General features: G+C 34.2%; 1 protein-coding gene across 5 annotated transcripts; it reads right to left on the bottom strand.

Annotated features, from left to right (window-relative positions):
* Positions 1–519: 519 nt before the first annotated feature.
* LOC106062695 (3-oxo-5-alpha-steroid 4-dehydrogenase 1-like) lies at positions 520–18,007 on the bottom strand. Of its 5 annotated transcripts, none has more exons than XR_008777101.1 (6): positions 17,195–18,007; positions 15,468–15,634; positions 13,114–13,215; positions 12,071–12,221; positions 1,914–10,169; positions 520–1,879 (listed from the first exon to the last, which is right to left on the bottom strand). XR_008777101.1 is itself a non-coding variant. In XM_013221011.2 (5 exons), the coding sequence occupies exons 1-5, from the start codon at positions 17,509–17,511 to the stop codon at positions 10,103–10,105; spliced, it is 804 nt and encodes a 267-aa protein (XP_013076465.2). In that variant the 5' UTR covers positions 17,512–18,007; the 3' UTR covers positions 520–10,102. The 5 variants fall into 5 exon arrangements, 1 of the variants encoding a protein (XP_013076465.2); XR_008777100.1 differs by having other exon boundaries at positions 520–1,948; positions 2,017–10,169; XR_008777102.1 differs by having other exon boundaries at positions 520–1,931; positions 2,017–10,169.
* Positions 18,008–22,450: the final 4,443 nt, after the last annotated feature.

The following is a 22,450-nucleotide window of genomic DNA, read 5'->3' as shown; positions in this document are numbered from 1 at the left end:
ACGTTGTTCTCCTTAAAAATAGGAACCTTATATTAACTATAATTTTATTTTGTAACGTTTTAGCTAGAAAATTAAATGTACTGTAAGAGAGAAGTGAGATTAGACATAAATAGAGTTAAAATTTTTCTCATTAAAAATCCGGAACAATATATTATAGATACTTAAAACTATTGAGATGTTAGGGAGGAACATTAAAGATTAAATCAGATTTTCAATAGCTTTTAGAGTTGTTTTTTTTTATCTAAACGTGACGGAACTGACTGGCACTGTGTCTTGCAGATGCTTGTCACGCTACTGCATGAAAGTCGCTGCATAAAAAGTCCATTTAAAAAAAAAAAAATGTGCGTGCTATTTACATACAATGTGCATTCTTAGCCTATAAGCAAATATAAATTTCTTTTAATTTTTGCAGCTAGTTTGGGTATTATTGTTCGGGTGTATTCCGTGTAGTTGATCAACAATCCAGACAAAACAAACACATCGGTTTTAACTAGTAAAGAGATGTAGTCAACGCTGAAGAACAGTGTAACATGTATTTATTCTAAGAAAAGGCCACAGTAAAAGTCTCTGTCACTAAACACGTCGTTACCCTAGAGGATTATATCGCTAACTGATTTTCCGGTCTCTAACCCAACATATCCCAAACGTCACTAGTCCCGTTCAATATGAGACTTCTATGGTGCGTCGCTAAATAACTAATCTATATAAATAAGGTGTCTAACATGTAGCAGCTACTTTTTTCTTTTCTGAAAGCGAAAAATCTAATTTTTTAAATCACTTATGCAAGCAGTTTTTTTCATAAAAATACACCACTTTACACGTGTTCACTATTGATAGTATCAAACACGGGAGGCTCCTTAGAAGGGGAAATGACCATTTACCATATTTTTAACACATTTATGCAAACGATTTTAGATTTTTTTTTACATTTGTATTGCCAAGTTAAATAAGTTCTGTCATACTAATTACTACATTTACACAAAAAATTGTTTCCTTTTTTTAAAGAGAAAAAATCTAAGATATTTTAAAACAACAATTAATAAGTAGTTTTTCATATTATCGCGTGAACTCTATCATAGCACATTGATAATAGAACACTGAACCAAAGGAATGTTTTTTTTCTTAAGGAATAAGATATTGTCCCTTTACAAAACAATTAGAGCAATTATTCATTATAAAACATTTTTAGTTAGGCCAGATTCACATCTAACTTCATTTTCACCTATCCTTTGGTCTCTGGACCGCTGGGGCACCCACAAGATTTGTCAATCTTCTTTCTCCAATATGCTCTGTCGTTTGTCTTTGATAGAATTTCATTCTGATGTTCTTTCTGAAAATATTGAAACCTGTCTTTTTATCTGATTGGGTGGACCACTTCGGGGGCCGATTTTGAGTTTGTGTCTCCACACAAACTGTCTTTGTAACCTTGTTATTTTTATTGCTATTTTTTTTTTCCTTGTATAATTATATCATAACCTCCCTTTTGGTTTAAATTTGAACACACCCCCTCGCATTGTCTTCCTTATTTACAATTAAAACATTAACTATTAAAATTGTAATTGTTTACATTTAATTTCATATAATTGAATAGTGTTTAGTTTTACACATTTCATAGACAATGGATCTATTATTTCAAGACTAATCACAGATATTAGCAAGAAATGAACAGATCAGTTATTACAAAGCCAAACTACAGTACACCCAAGTGTTCTTTTAATACACAGAGATCTAATGAGCACACACTTTTTTATAGCATGACCTTTTAGAGTTCAGGGTCATAATTTACATCAACTATGTTTCTTGGGAAAGTTTCCACATACACTGATTAAAGTAATATAACTTGAATTTATGTCAGGAGATACCTTCACATTCTCAATACCTTCACATTCTCAATACCTTCACATTCTCAATACCTTCAACATTCTCAATACCTTCACATTCTCAATACCTTCACATTCTCAATACCTTCACATTCTCAATACCTTCACATTCTCAATACCTTCACATTCTCAATACCTTCAACATTCTCAATGCTTTCTCACTAAATACAAACTTCTACTCCCCCCAGAAATGGTTATGAAAAGAGAGTCTGCAGATTAAAATTGTGTACATCAATGAGGTGTCAGGATCTTTCAAGAAAAGATTTAAAAAATTTTTAGTCCAACAAAAAGTAAAGGTGGAGATAAATTGTTCAGTCTAAGAATATTCAAACATAAAACAAAAGTTCTAGTAGATCAATGTTCAAGTCAATGCTCCACCAAGTCAAGATGAGATCCAAGTTAGTGACCTAGCTATAAAGTCACTATGAGATGATGTGATACACTGTAAGGTCATGGCCTCCTCCCCCCCCCCCCCACCTCCACATTAAAAATGTACTCAGTCATGGGAATTTTTGTATAGTAATTACAAATACCCATCAATGTATGTAGCAATGTAATAAATTTAAATTATTTGAATGAAAATCTACATAAAGATAATTTTTTTGCATGAATTTTTAACAATTTTTTTAATGAAAACTGAATAAATTATAGTATATATATATATATATATATATATATAAATATATATATATATATATACTACATAATAATTCAATGAAAAGCTTAAAATGTACATCAAATATTTAAAAAGTTCAAATTGATGTGTCTCTTTAAAGGTTTTGTTCCATGCAATGGACTAGAGGTAAATATATGACATTGATGATTTGAAAATTCATGACAAGCGAGATTCAAACTACAGAGCTTCAGGTATGACCACTTCACATTTCTAAATGCAGTCAGGAACAAAAATAGTGGGGGGTAAAACATAACAAACTATTTTCTTCATCACAATCTGTAACTTGAACTTTTATCCCAACTTTAGACTACAGAGTATCTTTAACCTTTTGACTGTCTTTAATCATTAGGCTCTTTTTAACCTATATTTAACCTTTAGGCTATCTTTAACTTTAACCTACACTTAACCTATATTTAACCTTTAGACTACCTTTAACTTTTAGACAACCAACAAGTAAACAACATTGTTTGTTTTTTGAGTATCCATTGACAAATATTTGTGTTTCCATCAGCATCACACAAAATGTCCCTTTGTAATAGCTCTGCTATCAAGTCTCTTAGTAATAGCTCTGCTATCAAGTCTCTTAGTAAAAATTCTGCTATCAAGTCTCTTAGTAAAACCTATTCTATCAAGTCACTTAGTAAAACCTCTGCTATCAAGTCTCTTAGTAAAAGTTCTGCTTTCAAGTCACTTAGTAAAAGTTCTGCTATCAAGTCACTTAGTAAAAGTTCTGCTATCAAGTCTCTTAGTAAAAGTTCTGCTATCAAGTCACTTAGTAAAACCTCTGCTATCAAGTCACTTAGTAAAACCTCTGCTATCAAGTCTCTTAGTAAAAGTTCTGCTATCAAGTCACTTAGTAAAACCTCTGCTATCAAGTCTCTTAGTAAAAATTCTGCTATCAAGTCTCTTAGTAAAAGTTCTGCTATCAAGTCACTTAGTAAAAGTTCTGCTATCAAGTCACTTAGTAAAAATTCTGCTATCAAGTCTCTTAGTAAAAGCTCTGCTATCAAGTCTCTTAGTAAAAGTTCTGCTTTCAAGTCACTTAGTAAAAATTCTGCTATCAAGTCTCTTAGTAAAAGTTCTGCTATCAAGTCACGTAGTAAAAGTTCTGCTATCAAGTCACTTAGTAAAAATTCTGCTATCAAGTCACTTAGTAAAAGTTCTGCTTTCAAGTCACTTAGTAAAAATTCTGCTATCAAGTCACTTAGTAAAAGTTCTGCTATCAAGTCACTTAGTAAAAGTTCTGCTATCAAGTCTCTTAGAAAAAGTTATGCTTTCAAGTCACTTAGTAAAAATTCTGCTATCAAGTCTCTTAGTAAAAGTTCTGCTATCAAGTCACTTAGTAAAAGTTCTGCTTTCAAGTCACTTAGTAAAAATTCTGCTATCAAGTCTCTTAGTAAAAGTTCTGCTATCAAGTCACTTAGTAAAACCTCTGCTATCAAGTCACTTAGTAAAACCTCTGCTATCAAGTCTCTTAGTAAAAGTTCTGCTATCAAGTCACTTAGTAAAACCTCTGCTATCAAGTCTATTAGTAAAAATTCTGCTATCAAGTCTCTTAGTAAAAGTTCTGCTATCAAGTCACTTAGTAAAAGTTCTGCTATCAAGTCACTTAGTAAAAATTCTGCTATCAAGTCTCTTAGTAAAAGCTCTGCTATCAAGTCTCTTAGTAAAAGTTCTGCTTTCAAGTCACTTAGTAAAAATTCTGCTATCAAGTCTCTTAGTAAAAGTTCTGCTATCAAGTCACGTAGTAAAAGTTCTGCTATCAAGTCACTTAGTAAAAATTCTGCTATCAAGTCACTTAGTAAAAGTTCTGCTTTCAAGTCACTTAGTAAAAATTCTGCTATCAAGTCACTTAGTAAAAGTTCTGCTATCAAGTCACTTAGTAAAAGTTCTGCTATCAAGTCTCTTAGAAAAAGTTATGCTTTCAAGTCACTTAGTAAAAATTCTGCTATCAAGTCTCTTAGTAAAAGTTCTGCTATCAAGTCACTTAGTAAAAGTTCTGCTTTCAAGTCACTTAGTAAAAATTCTGCTATCAAGTCTCTTAGTAAAAGTTCTGCTATCAAGTCACTTAGTAAAAGTTCTGCTATCAAGTCACTTAGTAAAAATTCTGCTATCAAGTCTCTTAGTAAAAGCTCTGCTATCAAGTCTCTTAGTAAAAGTTCTGCTTTCAAGTCACTTAGTAAAAATTCTGCTATCAAGTCTCTTAGTAAAAGTTCTGCTATCAAGTCACTTAGTAAAAGTTATGCTATCAAGTCACTTATGAAAAAATTCTGCTATCAAGTCTCTTAGTAAAAGTTCTGCTATCAAGTCACTTAGTAAAACCTCTGCTATCAAGTCTCTTAGTAAAAATTCTGCTATCAAGTCTCTTAGTAAAAGTTCTGCTATCAAGTCACTTAGTAAAAGTTCTGCTTTCAAGTCACTTAGTAAAAATTCTGCTATCAAGTCTCTTAGTAAAAGTTCTGCTATCAAGTCACTTAGTAAAAGTTCTGCTATCAAGTCACTTAGTAAAAATTCTGCTATCAAGTCTCTTAGTAAAAGCTCTGCTATCAAGTCTCTTAGTAAAAGTTCTGCTTTCAAGTCACTTAGTAAAAATTCTGCTATCAAGTCTCTTAGTAAAAGTTCTGCTATCAAGTCACGTAGTAAAAGTTCTGCTATCAAGTCACTTAGTAAAAATTCTGCTATCAAGTCACTTAGTAAAAGTTCTGCTTTCAAGTCACTTAGTAAAAATTCTGCTATCAAGTCACTTAGTAAAAGTTCTGCTATCAAGTCACTTAGTAAAAGTTCTGCTATCAAGTCTCTTAGAAAAAGTTATGCTTTCAAGTCACTTAGTAAAAATTCTGCTATCAAGTCTCTTAGTAAAAGTTCTGCTATCAAGTCACTTAGTAAAAGTTCTGCTTTCAAGTCACTTAGTAAAAATTCTGCTATCAAGTCTCTTAGTAAAAGTTCTGCTATCAAGTCACTTAGTAAAAGTTCTGCTATCAAGTCACTTAGTAAAAATTCTGCTATCAAGTCTCTTAGTAAAAGCTCTGCTATCAAGTCTCTTAGTAAAAGTTCTGCTTTCAAGTCACTTAGTAAAAATTCTGCTATCAAGTCTCTTAGTAAAAGTTCTGCTATCAAGTCACTTAGTAAAAGTTCTGCTATCAAGTCACTTAGTAAAAATTCTGCTATCAAGTCACTTAGTAAAAGTTCTGCTTTCAAGTCACTTAGTAAAAATTCTGCTATCAAGTCTCTTAGTAAAAGTTTTGCTATCAAGTCACTTAGTAAAAGTTCTGCTATCAAGTCACTTAGTAAAAGTTCTGCTATCGAGTCACTTAGTAAAAGTTCTGCTATCAAGTCACTTAGTAAAAGTTCTGCTATCAAGTCACTTAGTAAAAGTTCTGCTATCAAGTCACTTAGTAAAAGTTCTGCTTTCAAGTCACTTAGTAAAAGTTCTGCTTTCAAGTCACTTAGTAAAACCTCTGCTATCAAATGATCAACAACCAGGAAACTTTAATATTATATAGGTTCTGGTAAATCAATATCAAATTTCAATTAATTTTAATTTTCCTGTATTACTGTCCAATGGTGAACACAGAAAATGAAATCAGTTATGCACATAATTAAAAGAACTATACTAATTCTATAAAATAAAGAAATGACAACCTAAAAAAAATCTAATACTGCCTGTGTGATGACACAATAAGAAGGACAATATTGAAATGTAGGAAACGTTTATCTTGCATGTCTCTTTCAAAATGGAGGATTAAATACACCCTAGCCTAAAACTAGGTTATGATAATGCTACAACCCTGTATAAGCCTGACAATTCACATTTGAGTTGATCAAAATATCTTAATAAGAAAGAATGATTTCTGCCCATCAATATCAAGTGAATACAGAGAGACATTTGCTCTGCTTTATCAGAATGAAGAAGTCAAGAGGAATAGTAAAGAACTTATAATAATCAGTGGAAAAGCTAGTAAAGAAAAGTTTTTGTATACAGCAATTAGGGAACCTTAGGATGTGATGAGAAAGCCATAGCTAGGAAAGTGGAAGATATTGATGCTACTGAATTGTGGTTGCACCTATTCTTGAGAATTTAAGTTAGTGATAGTGTGTGACAGAGGTGGTACCCTATAGTGACAGTCCCTATGTGACAGAGGTGGCACCTGCAAAACTGTAGAACCAAGATAGAATCAAGAGTTGATGACTGTTGTATCTACAATACCTTTCATCCTACATAAATACCTCATGACCTGAATTCTATTTGTAAAGTCTGTTACTCTGGTTTCTCAAATAATAAACTAAATGCTCAAATGAAGAAATATGCCAACTATTTGACAATACAGAGTATAGCAAATTAACTCTAAAAAATTGTCTTCATTCTAAAACCAAACAAAAACATAAACAGTTGAGATAATGAACTGATACTGTATTTACATTCATTGTAACCAATCTAGTGTACACACAACAAACATCTTGACAACTTTCAATCCCAGCCCAAAACAAAAGGTTTGTAATGTAGGGAAAGTCCAAAGTTGGACAACAATAAACTCCATTCATTAAGTACAAAAAAAATTAAGGACAAGGAAGTAGGATTCTTAGCAATCAAGTTGTGAGAAGATGAAAATGAATGGAATGAAAGTTTCCCAAATATAAGCCTATTAAGTGTTAAATGTTTTGGGGCTGGCTTTGAATATATTTGTGTTCTGTCAATGAGGTTTAGAACGTTTAAGAAGGCATTTGTAGTTTGTTTTTTTTTCTTTTGCCTTAGTTTGAGAGTTAACAATCTATAACAAATCCTGGATGTCAGGAGCAGTTCAAAAATGGTTCAGTTTATTGATATAGTAGATGTGAGGATTCCATTGTTGATACACTAGATAGGATAGTAGATGAGAGAAGTCCATTGACTACAAATATTGAACATCAAATATTTTACAGTGTGAAGGAATGTTCACAAATAAATAGGGTTTAAGAGGTAAGAACACAGTCTCATGAACATAAGAAACACAGTCTCATGAACATAAGAAACACAGTCTCATGAAAGTAAGAAACACAGTCTCATGAACATAAGAAACACAGTCTCATGAACATAAGAAACACAGTCTCATGAACATAAGAAACACAGTCTCATGAAAGTAAGAAACACAGTCTCATGAAAGTAAGAAACACAGTCTCATGAAAGTAAGAAACACAGTCTCATGAAAATAAGAACAAAGTCTCATAAAGATAAAAACAAAGTCTCATGAAGATAAAAACAAAGTCTCATGAACATAAGAAAAACAGTCTCATGAAAATAAGAACAGTCTCATGAAAGTAAGAACAAAGTCTCATGAAAGTAAGAACAAAGTCTCATGAAGATAAAAACAATGTCTCATGAAGATAAAAACAATGTCTCATGAGCATGTCAAGAAAATGTCAAGATAGTAAAAGCAAAGCAGCACAAAGAGTCAGTTTCTCTTTGTCTAGATGCAGCACAAAGAGTCAGTTTCTCTTTGTCTAGATGCAGCACAAAGAGTCAGCTTCTCTTTGTCTAAATGCTGCTTTCTCTTTCTCAAGATGAACACTGCTACAAATCATTTGTCCAGGAAATGATCCAAATGTAATTTTTGTTCACAGTTTACAGAAATATTAATATAATGAAATAATCATTTAGATGTAATTTTAGCAAATGTATTTTAGCCCAGCTTGGGGTAACAACAAATGGTTAGAAACATTCAATGAATTAGAAGGACTTGACTTGTGTTCAATGCAATATCAATAAATAGTGTGAGACATTTCATTTGCTTCTTTGATGCACATTGGGTCAAGTCCAATATATTCTACTTTTTCCAAGAAAAAATATGTAGGTGCCTCAATATAAAATGGAAATAGGACAAGCAATGGAACAGAGATAGAAAATATCTCTAGGTGACTAGTTGTACTGCCTAGCAATGTGTCCATTTAGAATGTCTAGTCAGCATGTTTATGTACATTACCTAGACTGTGTGCCTATATACATTGCATACACTGTGGGTCAATATGCGTTGTTTAATTTGTATGTTCAAAACTACTTTCCAGAAGTTATCATGGAAAGTTTACAAATGCATTTCCATAAGTTATACCCCTCCAATATTTTGTACATCCATCAACCATTATGCTTTTGTTTATTATTTCTTCTAAAACAATATTACAATCTATACAATAGAACTACACCAGTACAACAAGCAAAGAAGTTGTTAGGATTAAGCAAACATGTTCTCTGCACAAACACCTTCTAAAATAATCTCCCTTTGTAAAGGTTATAAATAAATAGTTCTAAAAATGCCATAGAAGATGTGTGTGTACAAATATCAGCTTTGAGAGATGGTTTGCCTCTGATTTAGCTAGAGTAGAACATTGATTGAACAAATATGGTATTGAATAAAATCTTTGCCTAAAATTTTTTTTTCCTTTCTTTTTATTCAAAGTCCTATTTTATTGCTTTGTCTTAGTTAATTACGCTTCCTTTTAAGATTAGGAGTTAATGAAAATCAAGGGAATGATCTTTTTACAAGCAAAGCAACCTACTTTTTTTTTATTGCTCAAGGCAAAAGCATGAAGTTATCTACACACTGACTATTTGCATATTTCACACTTGACTGAACAAATCACACCTAGCTGACCCCACCAAAGGCAACAACTTGTTAAGATCTTTATCTGCTCAATAGGACTAGGAAGACCATAAGAATTTATCCTCATTTATGTGTGTCTGTAGGCCTACTGATAATGTGGGTGTAAAGCATTGAGCTGGTCTTCTATCTCCATACAATCAAACCATGTGTGTATGTTCTTTGATCTAATCCTAAAATCTCTTTCAAAGTGTCAGACTTTCATGTTAGTCCTGCATCTTGCCATGACTGAACCACTAGTGTCAGACTTTCATGTTAGTCCTGCATCTTGCCATGACTGAACCACTAGTGTCAGACTTTCATATTAGTGCATCTTGCCATGACTGAGCCACTAGTGTCAGACTTTCATGTTAGTGCATCTTGCCATGACTGAACCACTAGTGTCAGACGTTCATGTTAGTGCATCTTGCCATGACTGAACCACTAGTGTCAGACGTTCATGTTAGTGCATCTTGCCATGACTGAACCACTAGTGTCAGACTTTCATGTTAGTCCTGCATCTTGCCATGACTGAACCACTAGTGTCAGACGTTCATGTTAGTGCATCTTGCCATGACTGAACCACTAGTGTCAGACTTTCATGTTAGTCCATCTTGCCATGACTGAACCACTAGTGTCAGACTTGTTTTATGAAAGTAAAAGTGTCTTATACTATCTGATGACTAACTTCACTCTCATTCTCTGAACTTGTTGAATGCTTTCAATTGAAATTCATTTGATTGAGACTTTGCCTTTAAAAGCAATTAAAAAAAAGAGTCCAAAGAAGTGACTATTTTGAACCATCAATGTTCTACTGTTAATGACAAAATTGGCATCATTTAATTTTATTCCAAATTATTGGGTGGGGGGGGGGGGGGGTAACAATCTTTTTCAAAATTAAATAACATGATTTTTTGTATCAGCAGAAAAAGACTTGCTCAAAACAAAAATGGAATGATGGCTTTTCTGTTCTTGGGATACTCTTTAAACTTTCCTTGATACCACCTGGAGAAGTAAAAGTCAATCATCAATAAGATCATTTACAAATCATTAGTATTTCATTCAGAACCAAGTCACTCAACATTTAGCTCCAACACACTAAAAAAACATTTAGTACATTTGATCAACTTCTAGCTCCAACACACAAGGAAACATAAAGTAGGTTTTGCAAAGCAAACATAAACATGTGATTTTCTATAACATGATCAGAAGTTTTGATGTCTATCACTTTATGATTGTTCTATCCAGATCCAGTTTTTGGTACAATAAATAAAGATACAAATAGAATTTTTTAATATTAATTTTTCAAACAATATGTTGATGTTTTTTTAATGGAATAAAACATGTACCAATGTATTATGTGACATCAACATATAAGTGTCAACTCCTAAGAGCAGTTTTGTATTTGTCTTACTCCTTAATTAGATTTTCTTTCTTTATTTTTTTTGTATTCCATGTTTTATATTAACCACTTTCATCAGAAGTGGTAAAACATTACTTTCTCCTTTTTATTTTAAAATTCAAATATGACAATCTTTGCTAAGGTTTATTAATAAGCTGAAGTAAAAGGCAATATTCAGCAGGTCAATTTAATGAATAACCAAATCATTTCTGAAAAGTGCCATTAACAGAGCTATCTTTATTTTCAATAGAAGACTTTGTCAGATGTAGACATTTAAGCAAATAAGAAATTTTAAATCTCAAAGATATTTTTTTTTGTTGAATTAAACTATGAAGATTCAAGCCTTAACCTCATGCAAGAGGGATAGTGTGAGTAGGGTTAAAACTCAGGGCCATTGTGAAGATAATTGAAACATTCAGCCTAATGCACTACACTAGCAACACAACTAAATAAGACAAAAGTCATTACATTATTTCCTTATTCACTAGTACAGTGACAATATATATGAAAAAGATGTGATTGGTTAATTTCACAGGACTATTTTAAAGCATTGGTCTCCCTTGGAGAAAAAAAAAAGTTTATAAAAGTAAAGAAGTGAAAATGTGTGAACATTTCCTCTAAAAAATGTACATCCAGATTGTCATTAAAGATGGGTCCTAGATTGTATGTTCTAAAATAACTCATTAAGAATAACTTAAAGAGCAAGCATGAAATCACAAAAATTTATGCAGATTTTGTTTTTATTTTTTATATAATAGAAGACTAGAGAACAATGAATTAGAGAGTTAATTTAAATCAGTGGTGCTCAACCTAATTCGACCCACGGGCCATTTTTATTTCCATTACTTCCATTACTCATCTTGCGGGCCACATGACTGAAAAGTTGCAAAAACTAAATGAAATTATTCTGAAACAATTTTGGTAGAAACCTGTAGATTTAATACTTGATTAATAGATTATTTGACAATTATATTTTTTACGATTCAAAAAATAGCTGAATTCGCTTCTTAAAATGTGAGCAACAGTGTAGGTAGCTTTACTTCATTTTGTGGTATCTTTTTGGTAAATAATCCCATCAATCTTTTAATCTCTATTCGCGACTCAAACTAAGAATGCTGTCATATTTATTTTATGTCATTTTATGTTGTTTTATTATATGTTGGCTTATTACCAGGTTCAACAAAAAAGTCAAGATATGTTCACTTTTCCTGGTAGATTGTACATTCAGAGTCCCATTTCATAAAAACACTAATGTTAAAGGTTATGGTATCAATCCATCGGAGAAAAAGTGAGGGCCCAAAAGTATGTAAAGATACATTTTTTTCAAAATTTTTTTGATGTTTGGAAGGGAGATTTCTATACTTTGTGCTGATGTTTCGGCAGGTCGGATGGAACCATGTCACGGGCCGGATCTGGCCCACTGGACATATTTTGGGCATCACTGATTTAAATGAAAGCTTGACTTAATCAAATAAAAAAAAAAAAATGAAGGTCTCTGTCTCACCTGTGATGCTGAATTGCCCTGGGTGCAATGTTGCAGATTGTGAACAAAGAAAAAGCTGCTGCAGGCAATGACCAGTTCAGAACAGCAAAACCAAACCATTCAACAATCTCTCCAAAGAAGTTGGCTCCAGAAATATACTGGAACATACCACCTGGAGGAGACATAAAGAAAGCTCAGTCAAATCTGTCCTGATTCGAGATTATAAACACATCATGGAAGACAACACTGAGAAAGTCAAGTTGAGTTTGTCCTTATCAATTACAGTTGATCTGAACATTGGTTTGATCCACTTTGGATGCAAGGGAAGGAAGAGTTCAATAGTTCAAGAGACCATATGGTGTGGACAATGATCAGCAGCACTGGATCTAAGATAGTTGCCAGAGTCTCATATACACTGTTATGACAAAAGAATTCCCATGTAGAACTATGTAGATTTAGGGATTCCCTTATACCTTTGCTTATACTCAGGGATCTCCATACAGACCATTCCAGATAAACATGATGTAGGGTCTAGGTAGAAGCTTGTAGAATCTAAAACCAGTGATGTAAAGGATCTAGAAACATCATTGTATGGTAATATTTAAGGAGCATAGAACTAACTACCAGGGTCACTAGTCATTATTCACGCTTGGTTATTGGTCTTTGTTCACAGTCGCCAGTTATTAGACAATGTTCCATGTGGACTATTTAGTGTGCTTATTCTTTACTGGATTACTATTTGATAGACTGTATTTTTACAGTGTACTATGTCAACTATACCATTTTATGTCAGTCAAGTCCTTGTACAACCTATAGATATATTGAATTACATGTTTTATTGAAACGAGTTTAAAGGCATTAAACTCAAGAAATCATATTCAGTGCTGAGTTACTTCATTGTATACTAATAGTATGTTAAATAGATTTATAGGCATCTCCAAATCTGCGAATGTCATTACCATTGTGGAGATAATACAAAGCTCTCTTTAAATACAATCATGACACCTATAAATGTATATTTAAAAATAAAAAGACAATGTGTTTTTACTGTTGTGTATTCTCACCATAAGGAATTTTGTAGCCTTTTTCCCCAGGCTTGCGAAGGTTTCTTAATATGTGATCAGAATGAAGGTTGATACCCATTCCTATGAAGAAGATAGCAGTTCCTGTAGAGAGACAAGAATGTCATGTTTAATATTTCTGTGTGTTGTAAGTTATAAACTTGTAAAATGTTAAATGATACAAGGTAGTGTTAAGTGTTGTAACTTATATAATGTGGTGGATTTATTTTTAATACAGATGGATAATTATTTTAAACATTAGCTCCTATTGCAACAGAATGGAAGGTTTACCATCAACTCCTAATGTTGTACAATGTGATAGGAAGCAGAGGTGGCCTTAGCAAAATGCATGCCTTCTCTAGCTAACCAAAAATATTGTTCTAGGGGCTTTATAGTAATTGCTATAAATGCCTGTAAGGCTTTAACACTATTTAGAAACAAGTCCTTGATGAGGAGAACTATTTTCATATAAATTCCCCACACTGAAATGGTACTTTAGAATGTGTGGCAGACGACCCTCATATTTTCATGATGTGCTGATCCTGTTTACCACCCCAAAGGTGGAAAGTTACGAGCAGCTTTTCAACAATTGTATAAGAAGGAAAAGGTACACTCAACTAATCTATTTAAAAATAAAACAGATACTACTCATTTTATTTCTACTAAAATTGCTGATACAGCAGCATACTAGAGATTTTTGTTTTCTAAAGGTATGACCCTTTCTGACCTTGTGATTTATAGAGCAGATGATATAAACGTCATCTGTTTCAATGGAAAACAATTAACCAGGGTGTCATGTGACCTGCACAACGACCAACTCCCTTTACATTCCCCAGCTAACGTTAAGTACCTTTCTGAGTTGGATGGTCCTAAAAATCCAGAAATGCAAATTCTCAGCCTCCACCTAGATTCAAACCCAATATCCCTTGGTTCAGAAACCAAGTGCTTTACCACTCAGCACCATGCCCCCTAAAGGTATGAAATTACAAAAATATTTTTTATACTAGACATAGTTCTATATTTATGTTCTAATTTTTTTTAGAAGTTGTAACAGTTCTCTCTCTTTGCTTAAGAGTTAGAAATAATGTAGGCTACTAGCAGCTATTGTAATTGTCTTCTTCTTCTGTAATTTATAAGCCAAACACATAAAAATAGTTGCTGAAGATTAGCTTCATAAAACATTTATCTAAGAAATACATTTGTTTTTTGAGGTAAAGGTTCATTACTGTGTGTGAGGTGTTATATAATTTATTCAACAGATACTGAGTGAACAAGTAGACATCAGAAAATCCCAAGTTTTAACAAATGTCTTCGCAAGGATTTTAGCTTTCAAAAGCCTTAGCTGGGTCCACAGCTCCTACTACTCAATCATATTGTAGTATAACGCAGACCATGAATATAAGTGCTTTTGGAAAGCCACTGAAAATGACTAAATATGACCTCTGACCTCACAGAGCCCCTTCCTTGACATCAAGAACAACAAGTAGAAAAGTTTCTACCACAAAAACTTCACACCAAAGTCTGCTGAGAAATGGGAGGTCACTCAGGTGCACTGCCCATCAAGTGAAACAGTTGCTGACAGAAAGCTGTCATTTGAAACAAGAACAGTTGGGGCAGGAATGGTAAGGAAGAACTGGATGACCTTGACATTTCTAGGTCATATTGGAAGAAGCTCAAAAAAAAATTCTCTGATGATAAGAAACTTTATCTATATCTTGTAAAATATTTTGTTTGATGCATTGGGAAGATGAAGGAAAGAAAGAAATAGTAATAAGAACATAGGGGTTGAACAGATCAACCAATCTAAATAATGATGTTAACTAATTGACTTTTAAACTTGTTTCTAAGAACATAGGGGTTGAACAGATCAACCAATCTAAATAATGATGTTAACTAATTGACTTTTAAACTTGTTTCTAAGAACATAGGGGTTGAACAGATCAACCAATCTAAATAATGATGTTAACTAATTGACTTTTAAACTTGTTTTTAGACTTAACTCTCTAGAGAATTGGGCAAAAAGACGAAAAGATACTTATTTTTTTTAATAAATTAAATGTGAAAACAGCACAGAAGTCCTAAAATGTAATAATTACTTTATTCAATTTACCTTACAATACTCTAATAAAGAAAAGACAACACATGCAAAACTATTGTTGAGAAAAATTAGATTGAAAAAAAAAAAAAACTATTATTTTACTATTTTGACTATTTCAGCATTAGAAATCAACAGGAAAAAAAATCAACTTATCATTTTTTAAATTATTAAAAGAGAAACATTTGCTTTTTTCCAAACCAGTCTGTTGGCTATCATCTCCAAAGAGTGTAACTGAAAAGTAAGTAAAATGTAGACATACCTATGATAATTCTGTTCAGTGAGCTCTGGGTCACTGTTAAGTCAGCGTACTTTAAAATGTAACGAGTCTGAACATAGCCATTTATTGTGCAAAACATGAATGCCATCACAAAGGGAAAGAGGGGTGTAGGCTTACCTCCCCTTATCAAAAATGGAAATAAGAAAGTTCTGTGGATAGAAATTAAATCATCTAATTCAAGTAGTACTTAAGGGGACATAGGTAAAGATATACCTAAAGAAAGATGATCAAATAATCTACTTTTTACATTTAAGCAAGATAATAATAATAATAACTTTATTTATAAAGCACTGTTAACAAAAAAAATGTAGACTCAAGGTGCTGTAATAACATTACAAACACAAACACGAGGGCTAAAATGACAAACTAATCTAAAAAAGTTTTAAACAGGTAGGTCTTAATGTTCTTCTTGAAAGTAGTGTAGCATGTTGTCTGTCTGAGATCAATGGGGAGTGAATTCCAAACCCTTGGTCCGTGAACTGAAAAAGCCCGCAGACCGTAGCTTTTGAGGGAGAAACGTGGCATCACTAGAGGCATTGAGTCTATTGAGCGCAGGGCTCAAGATAAAGCAATAATATAGTTAATATAGCTTACTAAGGTTCTTTAACAAATCAAAATCAAGAAGAAAAAAAAACATTTGCATACACTTTTAAAATCTTTTAATCATCAAATTTTACTACACAACTTTTATTTTCAATTAGTCCCAAGCTTTATATTCTCAATGAAAACAGAATTTCGCAGTATGATGTTATAACTAGGATTACATTCTTTGGGTTCACAGGTCAACTAAAAATCTTTGCTTGTATTATTCGCTTTTCTACAAACTTTTTGATGTCATAAATGTTCATAAAATCTTTTCTTTATACTTTTAAAACATAAATTAAATATTCTAAATTGAATCAGAATGATGCATCAGAAAATTATTTTTAAATTTCATATTGAAGATAAAAAAAAAATGAAAAGAGCTTCAGTACAGATCAAGGCTTTAAGAATTAGTGATAAAATATCATGCACAGTGTTTACAGAAAATTCAGAAAGCCAGAAGCAAGACAAACTCAGCCTTTATAATCTGGTACTGTTTAAATCATATAGAAAAGAAGGTTAGACCAAATGCAGATCCATAACTTTTAAGAAGGGGATTTTTTAAAGCCTAATCCAATACACCCTAACCAAGTGTACAAGTTCAGATTAACTGTCAGGACTAGCAATTAAGTGCTCCACAATAACTATTGGTTTATTTTATAGAATTTGATTTCCATTTCAAAATGAACTAAAATAACAGTAAAGGGAGGGGGGGTTCTTGTGGGGGGGGGGGGGGGGTAGTTAACAAAAATAAAATCTGTGTTAAGTGTTTAAGAGTTTCAATAGGAGCTCAAAAGTATTCATTAAAAAAAAAAAACACTGTCATGATTAACTGATCAAAGAAATATTTAACTTTTTAATAGTTTACTCTAATGGATGTAAGAATGAGCAACTTAAGTCTTAACTTTCTTAAGGAATATAGGTCTTTCAACTTATATTTTAAGGAAATGGTTGTAGATATCTAAATCATAAATCATTAAAGATCTAGACTCTAGATCTAGAATATTATTGAATATAGATCTATATTTAATATATTATTTATATAAATATAGATCTAGATCTAGTAATACTATATTCTATTAATACTATTAACTATTATATAGAATCTATAATTTACCCGGATTTACCTGTGAAAGTAGTGAAACAAAAATAATCCAAGTGAAAACCTATTCATTAAAACTCCTGCTTTTGGACAGTCCGCATAATAATAAATTAATAATGGAACAACACAGCAGGGTAGTTCTTGAATAAACCAGGCAATTTTGCCGGGTAGTAAAATGCCCCAACCAGGCCTTGAATACCGGCCGTAAGGGGCGGTCATTGACATCAGTAGAACGCATACACTCAGGCCCCAGAAAATAAAAATATAAGACACGTATTCAATAGTTCTTTTCTCGTCACTCAACACAAAACTAATAATGTCTTGAATCCACGTAGAAGCCATGGTGAAATAGATCTAATAAAGATCTAGATCTAAATTTCTGCTTTAATCTGTCGCCAGCAAAGCAAATCGGTAGATAAACTGAGTACTACTAGTAAGTCTATCAATTCTCTAGCTGGTATCACTAAGGCCGCTGACTCTCGACGGCTCGTTTGCAAGGAGGAGAGAAAGGCCACGAACTGGCCTTACATGCAAGCAAAATAGAAAAGAGTTGTGTGTTTCTCTCCCTTGTCTACATTTATATACAATAAATATCTCGGTCTGTAGTTCACACATTCATTTTTTAAAAAGTAAAGTATTAATCTAGATTTTAAATCCAACAATAAAAAAATAAATAATAAAGTGGCACGTTTCAATAAAGAATTAATGACGAATACTTTAAATATGCGTTTCAGTCCAGTAAATATTAATAAAAGTCCTCACTATGATGGTATAGTATAAAAAAAAAATAGGTCACGATTTAGACTTAGAGACGTAGATCTAGGCCTATTTAAACCACACCTCTTCCTCTATGTGTCAATGACTACGTTAAATGCACTTCCGGCAGACGAAAATGTCCAGTGCATTGCAAATTGTTAACTTTAAACAGGGATAAACACATAATAATAATTATAGTGGCAATGTCCTCGATTCAGAAGATTAAGGATTGTTCAGTGCCGCATAAGATGTCTGTTCGTTTGTGGGTTAATGGTTCATTTGAATGAGGGTTGAAAATTAAGTTCGTCAGTGGCGTAGCCACTGGCGGATCCAGGGGGGGGGGGCGGTAGGGGCGATCGCCCCCCCCCCCCCACTTGGCCGACCCCCGCCCCCCGAAGGGGGGGGGGGCGGACGAATTTTAGTATAGATGTCACACAATTTGTATACGAATTTATTACTTATGTTAATAATATATACTAATTATTTATATTTCAAACTATTTTTAGATTATTTCGCCACCCCCCTCTAGTATGTTGGCCGATTAGGTGGGGTCGGGAGGGGGCGATAGCATCAATTCGCCCCCCCCCCAACCATAAACTTTTGAGTGGGGGGGGCGGTCCAATTTATTTGTAGAAATCACAGCTTGCCAAAAGAATCAATTAAATATCTATATGATTAAAACTTGTTATTGATATTTTAACCGATCTTTATATTATGTCGTTCCCCTGTTGTCCGATTGGTGTGTGTGGGGGGAGGGGGGCGAAACCTCTACTGCCCTTCCCACCTAAACCCTTTGAGTGGGGGGGGGGGCGGTCCTACTTTTATGGAGAAATCATATAGTTTGTGAGCAAGATTAGTTGCATTGATATATAAATTTGATATGTCGCTCTCCTTCAGGTATCTTGGCCGATTCGGTGGGGTAAGGGGGGGGGGGGGGCGATTGCATGTACTGCCCTCCCCGCTCTAGCCCTCTGAGTGGGGGGGGCGGTTATATTTTTATGGAGGAATCATAGTTTGTGAACAAAAATAGATGAATTTCTATATAATTGATATGTGAAACCATTTGTATATTATGTCGCACCACACTCTAATCTCAAATTTTATGATTAGTAAATATAAATGGAAAAAGGTGGGAGGGGCGATACATGCCATCTCCTTTCCCTCATCGGACGAAGCAATAATTTTTCTTTTTGTATTATAGTTAAGAAATTACAAAATGTAAAAAAAAAAATCAGTGCTATAAATTAAATTCTCGTATCGAGTGGCCCCACCCTTATTCTTTAATGCCAAATGCAATCATTAGCAGAAATTATAAAAAGGAGCGATGATAAATCGTTTTCATTCTACCGCCCCTCCCATTTCCAGACAGAGTTTATGTAATTTCACATGAATTTATCATAATTATTTTAAGAAAGACTTTGCTTTGGAAAAGTTAGAATTCAAACAAAAATTTTCAGTATAAGAGTCACGATTGAGATGAGTAGCCTTTTTTCCAACCTCTACTCAATCTAATATTTTTCTAGTTAAATTTGGGAATATAACTCACAATTTATGCTTGAATTTTATTGAATATTATTTATCGAATTTTTTTTCGGCGGCGATCCTCAAAGCCTTAATCTAAATATGTGGGGTATCTGATCTTTTCAAGGAACAAATCGGATTTATTTGCAATGTATTAAGGGCGTATACATTCAAATTAGAATATTTTTCAAGTACAACATTATTCAAAAAGTCCTTTTTTAATAGGATGAATAATGAGCTTTAGGTAAGGAGAATGCGTTTCTTCAGCGAAGAATGCAAGAAAACGCTTTTAGCGTCGGGGCTTCGCCCCGAAAATCACTGATGAATAGTGAGCTGTAGTTGTCAGGAGCAGGCGTTTCTGCAGTGAAAAATGCAAGAAAACGCTTTTGGCGTCGGGGCGAACCGAACTCCACTGATTAATAATGAGCTGTAGATGTCAGGAGAATGCGTTTCTTCAGTGAAGAATGCATGAAAACGCTTTATGCGTCGGGGCTACGCCCCGAAAATAACTGATGAATAGTGAGCTGTAGTTGTCAGGAGCAGGCGTTTCTGTAGTGAGAAATGCAAGAAAACGCTTTTGGCGTCGGGGCTTCGCCCCGAACTCTACTGATTGATAAAGAGCTGTAGATGTCAGAAGCAGGCGTTTCTGCAGTGAAAAATGCAAGAAAACGCTTTTTGGCGTCGGGGCTTCGCCCCGAAATCCACTGATGGATAAAGAGCTGTAGATGTCAGGAGAACGCGTTTCTGCAGTGAAGATTGCATGAAAATACTGAGAAATACTGCTTATTTATTCTTATATATATATATATATATATGTGTGTGTGTGTGTCTGTGTGTGTGTCTGTGTGTGTGTGCTGTACGCACGTTTATGTATAGGGTTAGGGTTTACTGGGCGTTAGGGTTAGGGTTTGGAAAAAAATCGCCCCCCCCCCCACTCCAAAGTTCTGGATCCGCTAGTGGGCGTAGCTCGCATAAAGAAACGGGTTGTTATCTTCAGAATCGAATCTCCTTTGGCGCCAACGAAACCCTGAGAGTTTCAGATACTTCTCTAAAGAAATATTTCATCTCTCTCTCTCTCTCTCTCTCTCTCTTCCTCTCTTTCAACATATTAAAATAAGATCATTGTAAGGAAATGGAAATTCAGTTTGACTACAGTTGACAACCTCAGCGTAACTACTTTACAAAAACAATATGGATAAAAAATTCGAACAACATTCACTCACGAAACACATACACATTCACAACCAGCGCTTTATGAATTTGACTTCTATGTACTTCTCGATGACGACAGCTGATCTTGTAACACTCTGACTGATAGTGGGATAAAGGAGTTTTTAAATCTTTCTGTTTTAGTCCTAATGGAAAGGAGACTACCACTTCGTTCAGATCTTTAATAGGTGCAGGTTGTCTTTAAGAATCGTGAGTGGTTTGGAAATGCATCTTTCTTGAAAAAGCTCTTCAAGAGATGGTAGCTGTATTTGAGTGATACACGGTGCTTTTTTAATTAGTCTATTAAGTATATGTCTTTGTGCCAGTGACCAAATCAGAATATACCCAATGACATAAATTCTGTAGATAGGCATAATACTAGAAAGGATCAATTTAAACATTTACACCTCTATTGGGGAACAACGCTTTTAGTGCGAGGCGCATGCCATAATGTATGCAGCCTAATAATACAAGAAATGATACATCGATGCTGAAGCTTGTTCAGCCAGGTGAACACATGACGGTCGAACCAATAGTTTTTCTTCCCTTCTTTCTAAAATGCGCCATTTCCTTGACCGTGTGCTGTGCAATTGTTTCTTAAATGAAACCGGAGAGCGACGAGTTAGAAGTCTTCAAGAAAAATACACTTTTAATCACAGTGTTGTTATTTTGACCAAAATGAAATTGTGAACAATTATTCAGTGGCATAGACAAGACATGAATCAATACACACAAAAAAAAAAGAAAAAAAAAGCAATTAGTAAATTAATTACTGGTACCGGTAATTAATTATGTTGTTTGATAACAACAAGAGAAATTAATCCTTCAGTACTCACAGATATGGCTAATTATGTAGGGTTTGGTTCCCTATATATACTTGTACACTTTATTTCTCCTACAGCCATTCTCGGATCAAGTTGAAACAACTCTTTTCGTACCTATCAAACCATGAGTCAGTTAAAAAAATAAATCAATTAATTTTTGGTAATTAATTATTCTGTTTGATATTGAATAAGGGAAACAACTTCTACATTATAGAGATATATAGTTGTAAGTGTGGATTTATTCCAATTTATTCCTGTGCCGTCCACTCAGCAGCTAAATCCCCCCCTCCCTCCTCGTCGTCAAAGTATCCATTGAGGGTCAAGATTATTCCCTTTTTTAGCCCTTTGATCAATGGCAAGGATTTTACCCGTAGCTAGGAGTGAGAGATTGACTCTTCACTGACCCCTCTGTTCTGAGGTCCCCCCTCAACTATCATCATCGTTTTCATGAGACACGACTCCTTGAGCCAACGTCCTCTCACGCGAAGGCCGGAAGCTGAGCCCACGATGGGTTCCTGCGAGTTCTTGTAATGTTCGCCACTAGCCTTGAGAGTGCCATTACCACGCGTATGATCCGCGCTGGGGAACGGCGTGGCGGATGGGACATGGTCAGAGAGCCATCCTTCCATCCTCACCGTGTGCAATGTTTGTTCGCTAAGGTAACCCACTGGAGGCAGTGTTCCCTAAGGTAACCCACTGGAGGCAGTGTTCGCTAAGGTAACCCACTGGAGGCAGTGTTCGCTACGCGTTTGTGGCCTATCCACTTCAACCTAACGCAGACGTTTCCACTGAAGCGCCATGATGAAGCTATGGAAGCCGATACAATTTGGAATCAGGGGCGACGCAGTGTCTATCAGAGTTCATCACAGGCTGCCCAAGGCTCACCACTCCTGATTTCTTTTCTCAAGGTTGACTCCCAAAGCCTTGTGTGACAATTAGAGAAGAAAGCATACTGGCATACCTGTAGAATA

This window comes from Biomphalaria glabrata, chromosome 3, assembly GCF_947242115.1.
Source record: "Biomphalaria glabrata chromosome 3, xgBioGlab47.1, whole genome shotgun sequence".
Classification (NCBI taxonomy): Eukaryota; Metazoa; Mollusca; class Gastropoda; family Planorbidae; genus Biomphalaria; species Biomphalaria glabrata.
The sequence above is the reverse complement of the archived record's forward strand: the minus strand, read 5'-3'. Positions and strand labels throughout refer to the sequence as shown.